At 44.2% G+C, this 18,563-nt stretch overlaps 1 protein-coding gene across 10 annotated transcripts in view; it reads left to right on the top strand.

The window, feature by feature from the left end:
* Positions 1-1,673: 1,673 nt before the first annotated feature.
* Positions 1,674-18,563, top strand: part of MARK3 (microtubule affinity regulating kinase 3) — a 108,272-nt gene continuing 91,382 nt past the window's right edge. For all 10 annotated transcript variants that reach the window (XM_060003872.2, XM_060003869.2, XM_060003865.2 and 7 more), the window contains exon 1: positions 1,674-2,327. In XM_060003872.2, coding sequence (XP_059859855.1) covers positions 2,277-2,327 — 51 coding nt within the window. In that variant the 5' untranslated portion in view covers positions 1,674-2,276. The remainder of the gene's footprint in view (positions 2,328-18,563) is intronic.

The following is an 18,563-nucleotide window of genomic DNA, read 5'->3' as shown; positions in this document are numbered from 1 at the left end:
CTGGCCCCTGCCTACCCCTCCAGTCTCACCTCTCACCTCTTGACATTGACCTAAACCCACCATGTTGTTCCTCATCTGTACAGGCCATCCTGCTTGGCATCCCTTTCCACCCATCCTCACCTAGCTAACTCGACTCATGCTTCTAGACTCAGCATAACCACCACTCTTCCAGGAAGCTTCCTTGACCCAACTCCCCAAGTTGGGCTAAGTGTCCCTACAGGGACTCCCACAATCTTGTGCTCACCCACATTTCACTTGAACTGTGTGAAACACACATTTAACTAACAAGAATTCAACCATCTCTGCTTGGCCAAAGAGGGAGAAAGAGAAGGACATTTTAAACAGGGCTGTCCTTGGCCCAGTGAACACTTTCCTGAGAGGGAGAGATGCAAGCCCTGACTGCATCTTAGTCCTCACATGGGAATGATTCTGGTGTTTAAAGACGTATATGTCTCACAGAGCAGGAAATGTCCCAGACATAGCAAGAGGAGTCACATCCTGGGGGACCAAAAGAGAAAACATTAAAAATAGAAAAAGAAAAGCAAGACATACCCACTACAAGGGCTTATCTGTTATGGAAGTTTTAGGATATGGGTTCAAATCCCAGCTTTGCGGCTAACCAACTTGGGTACTTTGGTCAAGTCACTGTAACCTGTTTAGACTTGGGATCAAAGGTGTGTCTGTCCATCTTACAGGGTTACTCTGAGGCTTAAATGAGGTAACAAATGTAATGTACCCACAAGGTAGACTCTCAGTAACAGTTCATGTTACTCCAGCCCATTCCGCTCTTCCTCCTCAGAACCCTGCACCAAAGCATTCCATCCAACGCTGGCTCGGCTCTAGGCAGGTCCTCGGGAGACATTCAGAGGCTCCAGAGCAAGGAAGGCTTCTAGGGGAGGTTCCATTTCCAACGTCCCAGTCTGCAAGCGTCCACCGGGCTCCGCCCCAAGGTGGAGCATCCGTCCACTGAGCATCTGAGCATCCGACCCGGGGTTTGAAGTCTGGTTATAAATCCCCTACAGGCATTTAGGCGGTGATCCCAGGAGGCTTCTAGGGCTCCCCGCCACCTTCTAGCGCTCTTCCTTACGAAAGGCTTTTAGCTGGTTCCGGGTCCATCTCCCTCCTGACCGCGAGCTCCTTGAGGGCAGGACGCGTCTGCCGCCTTCGGGATGCTGAGCCCAGCCCCGGCTGCTCAGAGCCGGAGGCAGGAAGGGTGATTTGAGTCCTCGGCTCCCGGGTCACCGTTAACGATGCAGGAACTCGGCTCCTCCCCACAGCCCCGGCCCTATAATTGCTGTTATATCTCGATTTGGGGCAGCGCGGTCCCAGCTCTTGAGGGACGCTACCTCAGCTTTTGCATACAGCAGGCCCTCGATCAACACTATAAGTATCAATCCAGCAGTCAAGCTCAGGCCGCCGCCCAGGGCCGTTTGCCGGCTCTTTCACGGGTGCCGCGTGCTCTGGACGCTGGGAACCCGCCGCCCCCGCTGCCCGCCAGGACCCGCCAGCCCTGCCCAGCCTCGGGCGCCGCCCCCTCGGCTCTAGACCAGGCCGAGTCACCCCTAGCAACAGCAGCCGGGCCAGCTTCCTCGGGCCGCGCTAATTGGCTGGACTCCGGGAGGCGGCGGTGCCGTCACTTCCGGCATCCGGAGGCAGCAAAGGAAGCCGAGGGGCGGCCATCTTGGGTCCGTGAGGCTCGGAGGTGCTGGGGGCGGCGGTGTCGGTGGCCACTGGGCGGAGGCTGAGGCGGAAAGCGAGCCGGAGGGAGAAGAACAGCCGGGTGCAGGCGCCGCCTCCGCAGCCCCATCCATGGTCGGCGCCCGCAGCCCGCGGGGACCTGTCTTGCACTCCACCTCCTCCACATCCTCCTCTTCTTCAGGGGCCGCCGGCGGCGCTGTGTGGAGGCTCCGGCGCTGAAATCCGCGGCGCGACGGGCGGGGGCGGAGGAGGAGGCGAGGGGGTCCGGGCCCGCGGGGCGCCCGGAGGCGCGGGGACGCCAGTGGGCCGACCCGCAGCCCGCCGCCGCCGGCCCGGCCCCGCCACCGCCGCTCGCGGGGCTCCTCGGCGCGGCCGCCGGGGCCGGGGGAGCATGAGCCCCGCGACCCGCCGGGGGACGGCCCGGGCCCGACCCGGGATCTAGACGGCCGTGGGGGAGGGGAGCCGCCCTGCAGCGGCGCCGCTCCGGAACCGCCGGGCCCTCGACGCCGCTTCTCCGGCCCCCGGGACCGCGCTGATTTGTTTCACCCTCGCGTTGTGCAGAAGTGAAGTGAAGTAAAATGTCCACTAGGACCCCGCTGCCGACGGTGAATGAACGGGACACTGAGAACGTGAGTAACCTAGGCGACTGCCCCGGGCCAGGTCTGCGCGCGCCGTCCCCGGGAGCGCGGCCGCAGCCCTCGCCTCGCCGCCGACGGGTCCCCAGGCCGCGGCGCTCTGGGCCCGGTGGATGGCCATGGGCCCCGGGAGGCGGCCTCGGCGGCCCGTTTCCCGAGCGCGCGGGCCGGGGAAGTGCATCCGCGATTACGCCGGGGGCTCGCTTCGTAGCGAACCCTGAGGGCTGCAGCGTGGCCGGCCGGTGGCCGCGCGGTGGTCTCTCCGAGCGTGTGTCGGGTCCCCGCAGTGTACAGGGCTTATTTCCACTAAATTCACCTTTTAAATTAGGTAGGCATCTCATGAGAGGCTGTCGGGTTAAAAACACGTTTGTGGTGTTGATTAAACGCAATTAATTGGATCGAGTGGACTGTCCGTCATGCCTCGTTCTTTAAGTTGTCTCGAACTAAATTTAGTGACTGTCACTAAACTAAGTGACAGTCACTAAAACTAGGTGCGCACTGAGGAATCTTCTCGGCCCCCTTCGATGCAACTCCGAAGCTGTTCAGAAGTTCTTGGAGAGAGCTAAGACTTTGTCGAGGAGTAGCCCCGTTTCCTTACGAATCTGTTTTGAAGGAGCTGGTTAAGCACATTTCAGAGGAGGATGTGTAGTCAAGCAGCCCTGCCACCCACTGCCTAGCGGAGGGCCACCCACTCTGGGCTTAACTTTCCCCCTTCCCCAAAAGAAGTTGGCTTAGATGAGCTCTTAGGTCCATTCTGGCACTCACATTCTGTGATTCTGTAAAAGGAACCTTTGATTTTGTTCACGTAAACCTTTTCAGAAGGCCAGGAACAGCAAGCAGTTTTAGGGCCTGACAATTTGTAGTAGAAATTCCACTGGAGAAATGTTGACTCTGTCCAAGTGCATTCTGAACTCTTCTCTAGCACTGGCTTCAGGACTGTTCCAAGCTACCTGTGAGTTGTCTTCTGTTAAAAACAAAAATATCTAAAAAATAACTCGTAAAGAAACTTCACTGGCCTTTTATTTTAAGTGTTATGAGGTAATTCCTGGCAAGAAAATGCTATCACTTAGGAAAAGCTTCCTGGCTCTGCCTGTTTTCATGCTTTCAATTACGTCCTGAGACCTTGTGGCCTAGTGGTATCAAATGCCTTCATTTTAATCTTCAGAATGCCACTTGTTTGCTGGATAGCTGTCAGATGATTTAATCTGTTTATGTAAACCTTGGTCTAAGGCATCCCTCCAGTATATTAAGGTGTGGTATTTAATGCTCTTTAACCTGGTAAATAAGTGGTACAGTGGTGTATGTTCCTTTACCTGAGATGGATTAGAAAGTTACATAAAAAGTAGTAGAAAATCTAGACTAGGTGAGTCAGTGAACTTATTTTCTCATAGACCCTTTGAAGAACCTAATTCTTACTTCATCATTTTGTTGTTCTTTGACTACCCTGTCGGGCAGAGCAAGCAAAAAAGTGAGTTGATTAGCTTTGATCATTGACTTCCATTGCAAAATCTTACACTGAACCAGAGCAGGAGCTCCGTACTTACTGAATAAACTGAAGCCAGAAACAATCATAGCAGGTTTGTTATAATGAAGGATTTACACCAAATGGGTCTTTACCTTGTTCTCTGTTGAATTTGTTGAATTATGGTGTAGTCTTTTTGTGTCGTTAGGAATTACTAACTTTAAAAACAATGTAGGGTATGGAGTATGCCTTTATTCTCATGGAATGTATTTAAAATTGAATTTTTGACAGTGCTAAAATAGAGGTTTGTAGCACATCATTGCATTAGTTCACCATGCCCTGTTTTTAACTCCGGCATTGACATGTTCTGGAAGTAGTTGTGTATCTTTTACAGTGTGGTGCCCTTGTGCCAGTGTTACACGTCTGGCATATACCATATTATTTACCTACCACTACTGAACTGCTAAGTGTTAGACTTCCTGCCAATCGAGTGATGAGGGTTCAAGAATGAATGGGAGTTCTCAGTCTGTTGGGCATCTCTTTTGTTATAGTTGGGTGTATTGAGATAGAACATTCCCTCTTTTTAAGTGTACAGTTTGATGAGTTTTGACAAATGTATAGTCGCATAATCACTATCGCGGCCAAGTTAGAGGATGTTTCCATTGCCTAAGAAGGTCCCTTGTGTCTCTTTACAGTCAATCCCCTCTCCCTTCCCCCAGCCCCTGGCAACTACTGATCGGTTATCTGTCTCTATAGTTTTACCTTTTCTAGAACGTTTTTAAATGGAGTCAGAGAGCATGTAATCTTGTGTGTAGCATCTTTCACTTGGCATAATGCTTTTGAGATTTATTCATGTTTGTGTGTGTATCAGTAGTTCACTCCTTTTTATTGCTGAGTAGTAATGAACTCATTGTTTGGATGTACCGGTTTTTTTAAATCCATTCACCAGTTGATGGACATTTTGGCTGATATGACAAATAGCTTTGTCTTTATATTTTGTAAAAAGACTCTCCATTTTGCTTACCCTAGGAATCTTATTTAAATTTTAAGTAAATATAATTGTGGTAAGAATTTTGCTTATAGATCAGGAATAATAAAAGACAGATAATTTGCAAGAAGAATGTTATCTTCATGCTAGTACACTACTCTATTTTCAGTTGTTTGATTTCCAGATGTGAGTATTCACCATTAGCTGATAGGTGTATAAAAAGATAAACTGGGGCTTCCCTGGTGGCGCAGTGGTTGAGAGTACGCCTGCCGATGCAGGGGACACAGGTTCGTGCCCCGGTCCGGGAAGATCCCACATGCCGCGGAGCGGCTGGGCCCGTGAGCCATGGCTGCTGGGCCTGCGCGTCCGGAGCCTGTGCTCCGGAACGGGAGAGGCCACAACAGTGAGAGGCCCGCATACCGCAAAAAAAAAAAAAAAAAGATAAAACTGTTATCAAATCATTTTAAAACTCAGAAGGACTAGTCAAACAGTCAGACCTAATGAGGATGTTGAGGCTCAGAGAGATGACAGGAGCTGCTTGTGACTACTCACTGTTTAGCAGCAGAGCCTGTACTAGACCTCAGGTCTCCATCTCAATCCTCTCTGCTTTTTTGTGTAGCAGACTGTTTCTCAAAAGCTATGTACTAATTATTCAACTAGGGAGATGTAGTTGTACCAATACACAGAGTATAATTAAAATTAGACTTCTAAAAATGTTTTGCTATGGAAAATTTCAAACAAATAAAGAGAATTTAATAAGTATTTATCAATGGTTCTCAACTGGGGACAATTTTGCCACGCCCCCCCCCCCCCCCCCCAGTGGACATTTGACAATGGCTGGAGACATTGTTGGTTGTCACAACTGAAGAGCGTTGCTACTGACCAGAAATGCAGCTAAACATTTTACAGTACATAGGACAGTGCCCCCTGGCCCCTCAACAAAGAAATATTTGGCCCAAAATGTCAAGAGTGCCAGGGTTGGGAAACCCTGGTATCTAGTTAGCCCCCACCATGTACTCAACAGCTTAATGACCAGACTTCTTTTATTTGTTCTCTCCCCAAGAAGCAAGCTCAGTACATCATATCATTTCATCTCCAAAGCTTTTCGAAGAGATAAACCTTCTTTAAAAAAATGTAACCTTAATCCCTTTATCATAATTTTTTAATATCAAATATCCAATCAGTGCTTGTTTCCTCAGTTGTCTTTTTTTAAAAAACACTTTGCTCAAATTAGAATAAATCTTGCTTCCATATATTATAGATGGCTAATATGTGAAACAAGATGCTTTTTTAAATTTATTTTTTAAATTCTTCACAGATGAGTCTTTTTTTAAATAAAATATATATTTAGTTGCACCGGGTCTTAGTTGCGGCATGCATGTGGGATCTAGTTCCCTGACCAGGGATTGAACCCGGGCATTGGAAGTGCGGAGCCTTAGCCAGTGGACCACCAGGGAAGTCCTCAAGATGCTTTTTTTTTTTTTTTTTGGCTGAGTTGGGTCTTAGTTGCGGCATGCAAGATCTTTCCTTGTGGTGCGTGGGCTCTTCGTTGTGGTGGGCGGACTTCTTTGTAGTTGTGGTGTGCGGGTTTTCTCTTCTCCAGTTTTGTTGCTCGGGCTCCAGGGCACTTGGGCTCTGTAGTTTGCCGCACGCGGGCTCTCTTGTTGAGGTGCGCGAACTCAGTAGTTGTGGTGCGGGGCCCAGCTGCCCCACCGCATGTGGGATCCTAGTTTCCCGACCTGCGTTCCCTGCATTGCAAGGTGGATTATCTACCACTGGACCATCAGGGAAGTCCCCCAGGATGCTTTTTTTTAAAGGCAACAAAGAAGTTTGCATTTTAGCTTATGTTCTACAGTTGACTTGTATAGAGGTCATGGACAAATCCTGTTTGTGTACTGGCAAAATTAGAAATGTATTTTTCACTTACATTTCAAAGCATATGACATTTTGTAAGTAAGCCTGGGTTATTTGCCAAAGGTACCAGAGGTCCTGGAGGGCTTTGCCAATTTAGCAGCTCCTGGTGTGTGTGCACACCATGTACTTACTTATTATTAGTTAATGCAGACAGTCATCAGAATTCCTTATCTCTGTGAAATAAATAAACTGATGGTGTTATTGTGTAGCCAGCTGTTGGTTGTATGAGACTATTAACCTGTTAAGATCTGACTGCCTGCTATGTGTATGACACTGTGCTAGGCGCCGTAGAGGATATACCTAGGAACCATATCACTCCCCTGCCTTAGGACTTCCTAGTCCCTGCAGAACAAAGCACCCTGAGCTCTGTGAAACTAGTCTGTAAACTCTCAAACTGGAACAAACACCACAGTCACCTGGAGGGCTTATGAAAGCACTGATTGCTGGGCCTCACCCGCAGACCTTGATTCTACCTTCGGGGCCCTAGAGTTTACATTTCTAACAAGTTACCAGGTGATGTTGATGCTGCAGATCCAGGAACCACACTTTAAAGAATTGCTATCTTAGTATTCAGTGAAGACTTGCTGACTAAACAGTGTTCCTTTAGATTGTATTATGACTAAAGAAAAGAGATTTCAATGGTTTCAATAACATTTTCAGTTTCTTTGAGTTTTTTCTTGTGTGTGTGACTGCATTGGGTCTTGCTGCGCGCAGGCTTTCTCTAGTTGCGGCAAGCAGGGGCTACTCTTTGTTGTGGTGCGTGGGCTTCTCGTTGCGGTGGCTTCTCTTGTTGCGGAGCATGGGCTCTAGGCGCACAGGCTTCAGTAGTTGTAGCGTGAGGGCTCAGTAGTTGTGGCGCGCAGGCTCAGTAGTTGTGGTGCACGGGCTTAGTTGCTCCGCAGCATGTGGGGTCTTCCCGGACCAGGGTTTGAACCTGTGTCCCCTGCATTGGCAGGCGGATTCTTAGCCACTGTGCCACCAGGGAAGCCCTCCTTGAGTTTTTAAAGTTGGTTCTTTGTAGGGAAGTGTGGTTATGGAGAATAAAAATAGTTACTATTTTTGATCACTAACTATAATATCAGGCAACAATACTAAGTACTTTATATAATATTTCATTTAAAATATGTAATATGGGACTTCCCTGGCGGTCCAGCAGTTAAGACTTCGCCTTCCAATGCAGGTGGGGGTGTGGGTTCGATCCCTGGTCGGGGAGCTAAGATCCCACATGCCTCGTGCCAAAAAACCAAAACATAAAACAGAAACAATATTGTAATAAATTCAATAAAGACTTTAAAAATGGTCCACATCAAAAAAATCTTTAAAAAAATAAGTAATATGATTTCATTTAATCTTCCTAACTTCCAAGCACAACTATCTATTGAATCAAGGTGTTTGGGCGTTTTTTAAAAAAAAAGTTGATCTCTGAAGAATATTTTTTATTGGGTCAAAGTGTTTGGGAAAAGGTCTTATTCAATTACAGAGTTGTTTTCATTTCTTTTTTATGTAAATTAGATAAAGGTGGAAATTTTCCATGAGTAGAATATTGGTCGTTTTGATTGTGTAGTGCATGAGTATTTATATTGTAATTACTTATAAACGACTCATAAACAGTTTAATATAAATTAATAGTCCCTGTTATCTTTTTTTTTCTTTCTTTTTTGCCTGCGTTGGGTCTTCGTTGCTGCGAGTGGACTTTCTCTAGTTGCCGTGAGCTGGGGCTACTCTTGGTTGTGGTGCGCGGGCTTCTCATTGCTGTGGCTTCTCTTGTCGCGGAGCATGGGCTCTAGGCGCACGGGCTTCAGTAGCTGGGGCTCGTGGGCTCAGTAGTTGTGGCTCACAGGCTCTAGAGCGCAGGCTCAGTAGTTGTGGTGCATGGGCTTAGTTGCTCTGCAGCATGTGGGATCTTCCTCGACCAGGGCTTCAACCCGTGTCCCCTGCGTTGGCAGGCGGATTCTTAACCACTGAGCCACCAGGGAAGTCCTAATAGTCCCTGTTATCTTTAATTTCAGAGAGGATTGTTCTGGATTCTAAAACGTAGCCAATTTTTTTTTTTCCCGTCTGTGCCGGGTCTTAGTTGCGGCATGCGGAATCTTTTAGTTGTGACGTGTGGGATCTAGTTCCCTGACCAGGGATTGAACCCGAGCCCACTGCGTTGGGAGCACAGAGTCTTAGCCACTGGACCACCGGGGAAGTCCCCATAGCCAAATTTTATCCCTGGAATTTGTTTCCAAGCTGGAAATAAGAGTCAGGGAGTACAGCCGCTTCTGATCACCATTGGGAGGACTGAAGCAGAAATTCACTTGTCTCACATCCATTTTAAACTTTCAAAATAAACAAAGAGAAAACAAATCTCTTCCCTGGCAATCTCCCAGCTTTAATGTTGTCTTACGTAGGAATTTAAAGAATGTGCTTGGAGTTGGTCTGCAAGTAGTAATAAGGGGTTTGTGCTGACCCACATGCACCTGCCTGAACAGTAATTGAGAGGGCAGAAGTTGGCACTGCAAGAAAATGACGTTTTTGGGGGGAGTCCAACTTTTTCTTCAAGCTAGAGTTCTTTAGCACTGCACTTTAGTCACCTGAGCTGCTTGGCCATGGTTAGTCTTATACAGTCTTATGCAGACTAGATAAGGCATTGTTCTGTGGGTTACCTGGGATCTTGGTGTTCAGAATTGAAGCTTGAATAAAGCTTGAGATGTTTTGTTTGTATTTCATGCTAATAGTTAGGTGTTGCTTGGAGGTGGAGTTGAAATATTGTGGGGTTTGTATTATGGACATTTTACATGAAAATCTGTATTGGAAGAATTTAACATGAAGTTCAAGTAAGCTGAACCAAAGGTTTTATTCCAGAATTTTATATAACCCCATTCTTTCTGTAGTCAGTACCTTTATGACTTCATTGAGTACAGTAGCAGACTAGCATGAGGGTCCTGGAGAGGAGCAGACCTAGAACCATTTCCTAGCACAGCCTTTTGCCCTTAGCCTTGCCATTCTTTGTCCAGAAGAATAATCTAAGCTGGGCAAGCAGCTTTTGTTGTTCAAGGTACTTGAGGTGTTTTTGATGGCATTCTGTTCACGTATTGTCTCCACCTCTTTCCTTGTCTTCCTTCCCTTGTGTAGCCCTTGCCTACCCTAGGCCTGCCTTGGTATTCATAGGCACGTGTTAGCTTTACTAGTGGAATGGATTAAAGGAACTTATATTTTCTTTTCTTAAAAGAAGGTTGCCTTCTAGACATTAAGGATATTCAATGATAAAGAACCTTCTACATACCATGGTAATGTATTCTAGTTGCTTTTTCCATTTCTGTTAATTTAGGCCAGGTGCTTAACATTTATATCCTGCTTATTGTATAGTTGTCCTACTTATTACTGCTGTGGAACTAGCCAGTCCACAACTTAGTAGTGTAAAACAACAAGTGTTTCATTATACTCACAGATTTTGTGTGAGGAATTCAGATGGGAATGGTTTATGGCTGGGACTTCAGTTTGGGGGAATAACGAAAGGCTGGGGGATTTGAGTAGCTGGGCTGGAAGATCCACATCCTAAGACCGCTTCTTCACTCACATATCTGGCACCTTGGCAGGTATTGTTAAAAGGCTGGGCTCAGCTGGGACTTGGCCAGAGTGGCTACATGGGCCTCTCCAGCATGGAGACTCCAGTGTGATCGGACACATGAGGTGGCTCGGTGTTTCAGCAAACAAGACAGAAGCTGCTTGCCTTTTATGACCTTGCCTCAGAAGTCACATAGTATCACTTCTGCCATTTATTCTTAAAACGTTAGAGCAGTCATGGGCACCCAGATTCAAGTGGAAGGGACATAGACCTTTCCCTGTAATGGGAGGTATGTCAAAGGCTTTGGGCTCATGTTTTCCAACCACTATAATAGTAACTCTTTGGGTTTATAATCTGACCTAGCATTTTTTGTGTGACCTTGGACAAGTTATTTAACTTCTTCATGCCCCAGTTACCTCATCTATAAAGTGGGATTGGTAGTAGTAATGACCTCATAGGGCTGTTATAAGAATAAGGTCTTCCATGCTGTGGCCTCCCTTACCTCTTTGTCCGCATCTCCTACCTCTCCGCACCCACTACATTCATAGACCCAGGTGTCTTCTTGCTGTTCTTTGAACACACCAGGGACACTCCAACCTCAGTGCCTTGACATTGGCTCTTCTCTTTGAACACTTTTCTTCCAGATATCCACATGGCTAACTGTCTCACCTTCTCCTCTTTTCAAACATCAGCTCAGTGAGTCTTACTCTGACCATCTGTGGCCCTCCCAACCTTCCTAATCCTGATCTGGGTTTTTTTTTCCATTGCATTGTTACCTTTAACATATTATATAATTTGCATATTTCTTATGTTTATTGTATTTTGTCAGTTTCCTCTGGTGTACTGAAAGCTCCCTGAGAGCAGGAATATTTGTTTTGTTTATTAATACTATTTCAAATACCTAGAACATGCTGGTCATTTATTACAGATGAAGAGTAAATAAATATTGGTCGAATTAGTGATTAAATTAGACAATATGTGTAAAGCATTTAGAATGGTGCCTGATTCATGATAAGTAATAGCTAAATGTTAGCCATCATTCGTGGTTTGTTTACTGGTCTTTTCATCTCTCATCTCTATGTTGTCATTTCTCTCATTCTGTGTCCTGTATCTTCAGCCTCTTCCCTCAGTAGTTCCAATGAATTCATCTTCTTTCTCCTTTCTTAAAACCTCAGATAGCTTTCTTAAAGGGAGGCTTGATGGAAAGAGTCTGGGCTTAGAAGTGAGGGATAAAGTGGGAGCCTAGGACTGTGGTTGAGGGAGAGATTCTGAAGACACTTCTGAGGAATGGTGGACCAGATGAGGAGCCAAAAAGTAGGAGCAACAAAACATAAGAGAAATTGGGATTTGGAGTTACAGGTTTGTGTTTGAAACCGGTCTTCAAATACAAGTCACTTAACTATGGGCAAGTTAATTACTTGTCTGTGCTTCATTTAAAAAATTTTAATAATTAAAAACTTTAATTGATATAATCAACATATAACATTGTATTAGTTTCAGGTGTGCAACATAATGATTTGATATTTGTATATTTTGTGAAATGATCACCACAATAAGTCTAGTTAACAGTTAACATCCATCTCCACATATAATTACAGGCTTTTTTTTTTCTGTTCATGAGAATTAAAAAATCTCTCTTAGCAACTTTCAAATATATAATACAGTATTACTAACTATGGTCACCATGCTGTATATTACATCTTTTTTATTTAACAAAAGAGAATAACACCATCTATTCAGGGTTGTTGTGATTGAAGAAACTAACATGTATAAAGTGCTTGGCCCAGTCTACTCCATATAATGGGGGTTCTTCAAATGTTAATTCCCTCTTGAGATAGGTTTTGTAGTGTTATTCTAGAAAACTGGATAATCTAAACTCTTTGGTTTAGTATTCAAAGTTCTTGACCCACTTCTCTGTCTTTTTTTTTTTAACTGTTCACCTATATAAACTTAACACTACAGCCAAACAATTCTCCTTGGCTGTCTCTTCATCTAGCAGTTTCACAGCTGCTGGTTGCCAGGTCCTGTGTACTAAGAATACAGAGATTAGATAATTCTTACCCTCAAGGAGCTCATTGTCAAGTACTTTAGTGTAGGAATTAACTAAGCTAAGCAAGGGGATGCAAGACAGAGAAGTACCAGCCTAGTCAAGAACATAAAGGTAAGAAATTGCCAGCAATCATGATGTCAAGGAACTAAAGCCATTTTGTTTTTCAGTGTTAGCGGCATATGAAAGAGTTGTGAGAGGTGAAACTGGCTAGACTTGAAGGTTAAGGGAGGTTCCCCGTCTCCCCCCCCCCCCAATCCCCCAAGCTTTTTAAGCTTTCCTTGTGCTGGTGCCTGGCTTGAAATGGCCTTCATCTTTCATTAGAACTCTACTACTTGTCCATCAAAGTCTCCATCCCTTTTTTTCCTTCATCTCGCCCAAATGTGATCATACCCTCTGAGTGCTTAGAGCTGCATTGTCCAGCACACGTGGCTACTGAGCACTTGAAATGTGGCTAGTCTGAATTAAGATGTCTTGTGAGTATAAAATATATACTATTTCAAAGACAGTATGAAAAAAGGAATGTAAATCTTACTCTTTTTATATTATGTGTTGAAACATTTGGGAATATATTGGGTTAAATAAACTATTATCAAAATTAACCTATTTTCATGTTTTTTTTTAAATTTATGTTATTTTTTATTTTATTTTTGGCTACGTTGGGTCTTCATTGCTGCGCGCGAGCTTTCCTCTAGTTGTGGCAAGCAGGAGCTACTCTTTGTTGCGGGGCGCGGGCTTCTCATTGCGGTGGCTTCTCTTGTTGCAGAGCATGGGCTCTAGGCGCATGGGCTTCAGTAGTTGTGGCTCGTGGGCTCTAGAGTGCAGACTCAGTAGTTGTGGCACACAGGCTTAGTTGCTCCGCAGCATGTGGGATCTTCCCGGACCAGGGCTCGAACCCGTGTCCCCTGCATTGGCAGGCGGATTCTTTTTTTTTTTTTTTTTTTTTTGGCGGTATCCGAGCTTCTCACTGTTGTGCCTCTCCCGTTGAGGAGCACAGGCTCCGGACACGCAGGCTCAGCGGCCATGGCTCACGGGCCCAGCCGCTCCGCGGCATGTGGGATCTTCCCAGACCGGGGCACAAACCTGTGCCCCCTGCATTGGCAGGTGGACTCTCAACCACTGCGCCACCAGGGAAGTCCGGCAGGTGGATTCTTAACCAGTGCACCACCAGGGAAGCCCTTTTTATGTTTTTTTAATGTTGCTACTAGAAAATTGCAAATTTCATGCATAGCTCACAAATCTATTGGATGGAGCTTGGAGTATTCACGCTCTGATTTTCTCATGGGGCGGAGATTGCCCCTTGTTTCAGTTACTGTTCCCCGTGTTAGCTCCCCAGCTAGATTATGAGTGTTAAAAGTTTGACACCATACTTTTCTATTTCTTTTATCCCATTATAGTGCCTGCTACTTAGTAAGTGCTTAGCATATAATTAACTGGTCAAAAGCTACCAAGTCAAAGTTTTCTTTAGCCACAATTTATTTGTGCCTTATTCTTCTGAGGATTGGTCAAGTAAATTATTTTTCAGTTTATTTCATTACTATGATAGTTCACTTGCTATGCCAGTAATAAGTGTTTTATTACAAGTGAAACCAATTTGAATTTAAGCATATGAACAATAATAGTCCCCCTTTCCTATTATTCATATTTTTGGAAACGTTTTCATAAACTCAGCTGCAAAAGTCGTATCTTTGATCTGAACAGTGTGAGGCTGTTCTCTTATTTGTTCCTGTTAATCCCTATATGTCATTTTCCTTATCCTTCCAACAGTTACTGTTCTAACATTTTAATATATTGTCATGCGTGTACATGTATGTGTTCTTAGAAGTGTATGTTTTGTACTTTGTGTAAGTATTGCATAGTCTCATCTATGCATCGAATCTGTTCCTTCTAACTGCTGCATAGCACTCTGTGGTATGAGTCCTACCACATTTTACCTACTTTCTGGGGTAGACTACCTGCCGCCTCCCCCCTCCCCCCATGCAATGCAGCAATGAATATCTTCATACATGTCCCTTTGTGGAGCTGTGTAAGAATTTCTTGGGGATGTGTAGCTAGGAGTGGACCTCTTGGGTCACAGGAAATGTCAGATAGTGCCAGGTTGCTCTTCTGGATGGCTCTATCAGCCCACCCTCCCGCCAGTAGTGCACAGGGGTTTTTGTCTCCTTGGTTCCTCCAACATTTAGAATTGTCCAGCTTTCTAATTTTTTTTTCCAGCCTACTAAAGTAGTTTAATGTGCTGCTTCATTATTAACTTGCATTTCTCTATGGTTTTTAGTATGTCTATATATTCCTTGGCTCTGGGGGCCTTGTGTAAATTGCTGCTTTTCCTTTGTCCCTTTTTCTATTTGGTGGTTGTTTATTTCTTGTAGATTCTTAGGTGTTCCTTGATTTTCTAGATATTAATCTGATGTAGGTTTTAGACATTGCATGTATCTTCTGTCATCTTTCTATAAGACCCTTATTGGACAGAAATTCTTAATTTTGGTGTAACCAACGTTTGCCTTATGTTTGTGCTTTTGAAGTTTTGCTTAAATGCCTGGCTCACAAGGATATATTCTCTCACATTTCACATTAACCCTTTATCATTTTACTTTTCACATGTAGATTTTTTAATCCCTCTAGATTAAAAGGGAGGCTGCCTTTTGTGTGTGGACTTAGGTAGGGATCTAGTTTTATTTTTCTCTGTAGACTGATACCGTGAACCAGTTTTCCCACTGCTATCCATTCAGTGGTCCATCCTTTCCCCACTGGTTTATAGGACTGCTTTCATTGTATCTTGTGTTCCCATACATTCATGTCTTTTAGCTTTGTATTTTGTTGCATTGGTCTGTTTTTCTGTTGTGCCGATACCCTACAGGTTTTCTTTTCTTTAAAAAATTACCGTGGCTTTGTAATATATGTAATCTACGTACCTTTATCTGTATCTGTCTGTTGAACTTGTTATTTTTAAATAATTTTAGACTTAAAATTGCAAGATTAGTACAGAGTTCATGTATACTTTTCACTCAGGTTCCCCTGATGTTAACACTTAGATAACCATGGTGCAGTTATGAAAACCAGAAAGTTAACATTGGTCTGATACCGTTAACGATGACTGCAGAACTAATTTGAATTGTCACCAGTTTTTCTCCAGCGTTCTTTTTCTGTTCTAAGTTCCAATCAAAGATCCCACAATTTAAGTTTGTCTAATGTTTTCTCAAAATTAGATTAAGGTTATATATTTTTGGCAAGAATGCCACAGAAAAGATGTTGTGTCCCTCTCAGTGCATGCTTTTAGAGGGTGCAATGAAGGAGATACATCTTGTTACTGGTTTTAACCTTGATCACTTTTCATTTCTGAACTTTTTTTTTTAACTTCTTTTTCACGGCTGACCTGGCAGCCATGAAATATTCGTCCATGTACACTTTAGAGTAAGTTTAAGATGACTCATAAATTACTGGCTGGAAATTTTAATTCATATTGCATTGAACTTATTGATTAATTTGGGTAGATTGTATAATATCTATCTAAGAATATAGAATTCCCCTTTATTCAGAGGACCTTTTATGTCTTTTATTAAAAATTTAAAGCTTTCTCCAGAGTTCTTATATATTCTTAAATAAGTTACTTTCTACCTACTTTTTAGTTTTTATTGCTATGATGAATACTTATTTTTAGTTAAATTTTGTGGTAGGTTACTACTGGTGTAAGGAACTGTAGTTATAGGTTGATCTTGCACCTTGCCAAGCTCTCTCTTGAGTTCTAGTGGTATTTCCAATTCTTTTGGTTTGCAGTTAGATCATATCATCTACAGATAACGACACTTTTTTCTCTCTTAGTTTTTTTTTTTAATTTATCTATTTTATTTATTTATTTTTGGCTGCATTGGGTCTTCATTGCTGTGTGCGGGCTTTCTCTAGTTGTGGCAAGCGAGGGCTACTCTTTGTTGCGGTGCGCGGGCTTCTCATTGCAGTGGCTTCTCTTGTTGCAGAGCACAGGTTCTAGGCGCACAGCCTTCAATAGTTGCGGTGCATGGGCTCAGTAGTTGTGGCTCGTGGGCTCTAGAGCACAGGCTCAGTAGTTGTGGCGCATGGACTTCACTGCTCCGTGGCATGTGGGATCTTCCTGGACCAGGGGTAGAACCCGTGTCCCTTGCATTGGCAGGCGGATTCTTGACCACTGCACCACCAGGGAAGTCCTATGTGGTATATATATACCACATCTTCTTTATCCATTCCTCCGTCAATTTAGGTTGCTTCCATGTTCTGGCTATTGTAAACAGCTATGCAGTGAACATTGGGGTACAGGAATCTTTCTGAATTGTGGTTTTCTCCGGATATACGCACAGGATTAGGATTGCTGGATCATATAGTAGCTCTGTTTTTAGTTTTCTAGGGAACCTCCATACTGTTCTCCGTAGTGGCTGTACCAATTTACATTCCCACCAACCATGCAAGAGGGTTCCCTTTCTCCACACCCCCTCCAGCATTTACTGTTTGTAGATTTTTTGATGATGCCCATTCTGACCGGTGTGAGGTGATGCCTTTTTGTAGTTCTATGGCTCTTTCTTATATAGACACTTTTTTTTAACATCTTTATTGGAGTATAATTGCTTCACAGTGGTGTGTTAGTTTCTGCTTTATATATATATATTTATATATATATATATATATACACACACACACACAAATACATAGACACATTTTTAAAGAAGAACTAATATGTATAACATAAAATGGAGTGCATTCCCCATTCACTTTTCTTACTGCCTCTTATATTAGTATTGATATGGCCCCTGTAACAGTTTAGTAGTGCTTTGGCTGAAAGTAACTAAACCTTATACGATGGCTTAACCAAATAAGGGTTTATTTTTCTCACAAAAGAAGTCTGGACAGCTTCTAGCTTTGGTTCAGCAGTTCAGTAATAGTGGAGCTGGTGGTTTTTAAACATATTTTTGTCTTTTCTCTCACATTTGAGACCTTAACGGCTACAGGGTAACTTATATAGCTCTAGTTGTTACCGTTGCATTCAAGGCAGGAGAAGGGAGGAAGGGGCTGTGCTAGTGTACCTGTCTCCCTTTATGAGAAACAAAAAGTTTTCCGAGGACCCCCCCAGTAGACTTTCCCTAATGAGAACTGACCAGAACTAAGCCATGTGCTACCTCCAGCTACCAAGGAAATTTGGGAAAACAGGAGTTTCACTGGCCATATTGCCTCCCCAAATACACATCTGGCTTCTCTTAGAAATGAAGAAGGGAGGAATGGATATTGAGTAGATACCCACAGTATTTGCCCCATTCCTTAATATTACCTGGCAACTTAAATGTGTTGCATTAAACGGAAGTTTTAGTTTGAAAATGAACACTTTATGGATTTGTTAACAGTGTTCTCTCTTTGACTTGATTCTGCCTAATTTTTTTTTTTTTTTTTTTTTTTTTTTTTGCGGTACGCGGGCCTCTCACTGTTGTGGCCTCTCCCGTTGCGGAGCACAGGCTCCGGACGCGCAGGCTCAGCGGCCATGGCTCACGGGCCCAAGCCGCTCCGCGGCATGTGGGATCTTCCCGGACCGGGGCACGAACCCGTGTCCCCTGCATCGGCAGGCGGACTCTCAACCACTGCGCCACCAGGGAAGCCCAATTCTGCCTAATTTTTAGTAGCACTGCCCATATTCTAGTTTTCATGGTGGATAAAGTGGTTCAGGTCAATTCCTTGAGAAGGAGAAGGATCAGGACTCCTTTAATCTTTTTTTCTTTTTTTTTTTTTTTTTGGCTGCCTTGGGTCTTTGTTGTTGTGTGCAGGGTTACTCTAGTTGCGGCGAGCAGGGGCTACTCTTTGTTGCAGTGCACAGCCTTCTCATTGCGGTGGCTTCTCTTATTACGGAGCACGGACTCTAGGCGCGCGGCTTCAGTAGTTGTGGCATGCGGGCTTAGTTGCTCCGCGGCATGTGGGATATTCCTGGACCAGGGCTCACACCTGTGTCCCCTGCATTGTCAGGTGGATTTTTAACCACTGCACCACCAGGAAAGTCCCTGGACTCCTTTAATCTTTGAGATTAAACAGCTCTGAGTGCCTGTTGTGTGTTTAGTGCTGCCACAAAAAGTGGCTACTATTATGTAACTTTTTTTTTTTTTTTTTTTGGTCCTCGGTTTATTGTCACCTTAGGGAGAAAAAAAATTCAAGCATGAAGTAATTGGCTAATAGTACAAGAATTCAAAATTATTTGTTAAAATGCTAGGAAATTTTTTCTTCTTTAGGGCCACTGATGGATGCATGGGAAAAATAAAATGAAG

Source organism: Delphinus delphis, chromosome 2, assembly GCF_949987515.2.
Source record: "Delphinus delphis chromosome 2, mDelDel1.2, whole genome shotgun sequence".
NCBI classification, from domain to species: Eukaryota; Metazoa; Chordata; class Mammalia; order Artiodactyla; family Delphinidae; genus Delphinus; species Delphinus delphis.
Note: the sequence above shows the minus strand (reverse complement) of the source record. Positions and strands in the feature narration are given on the sequence as shown.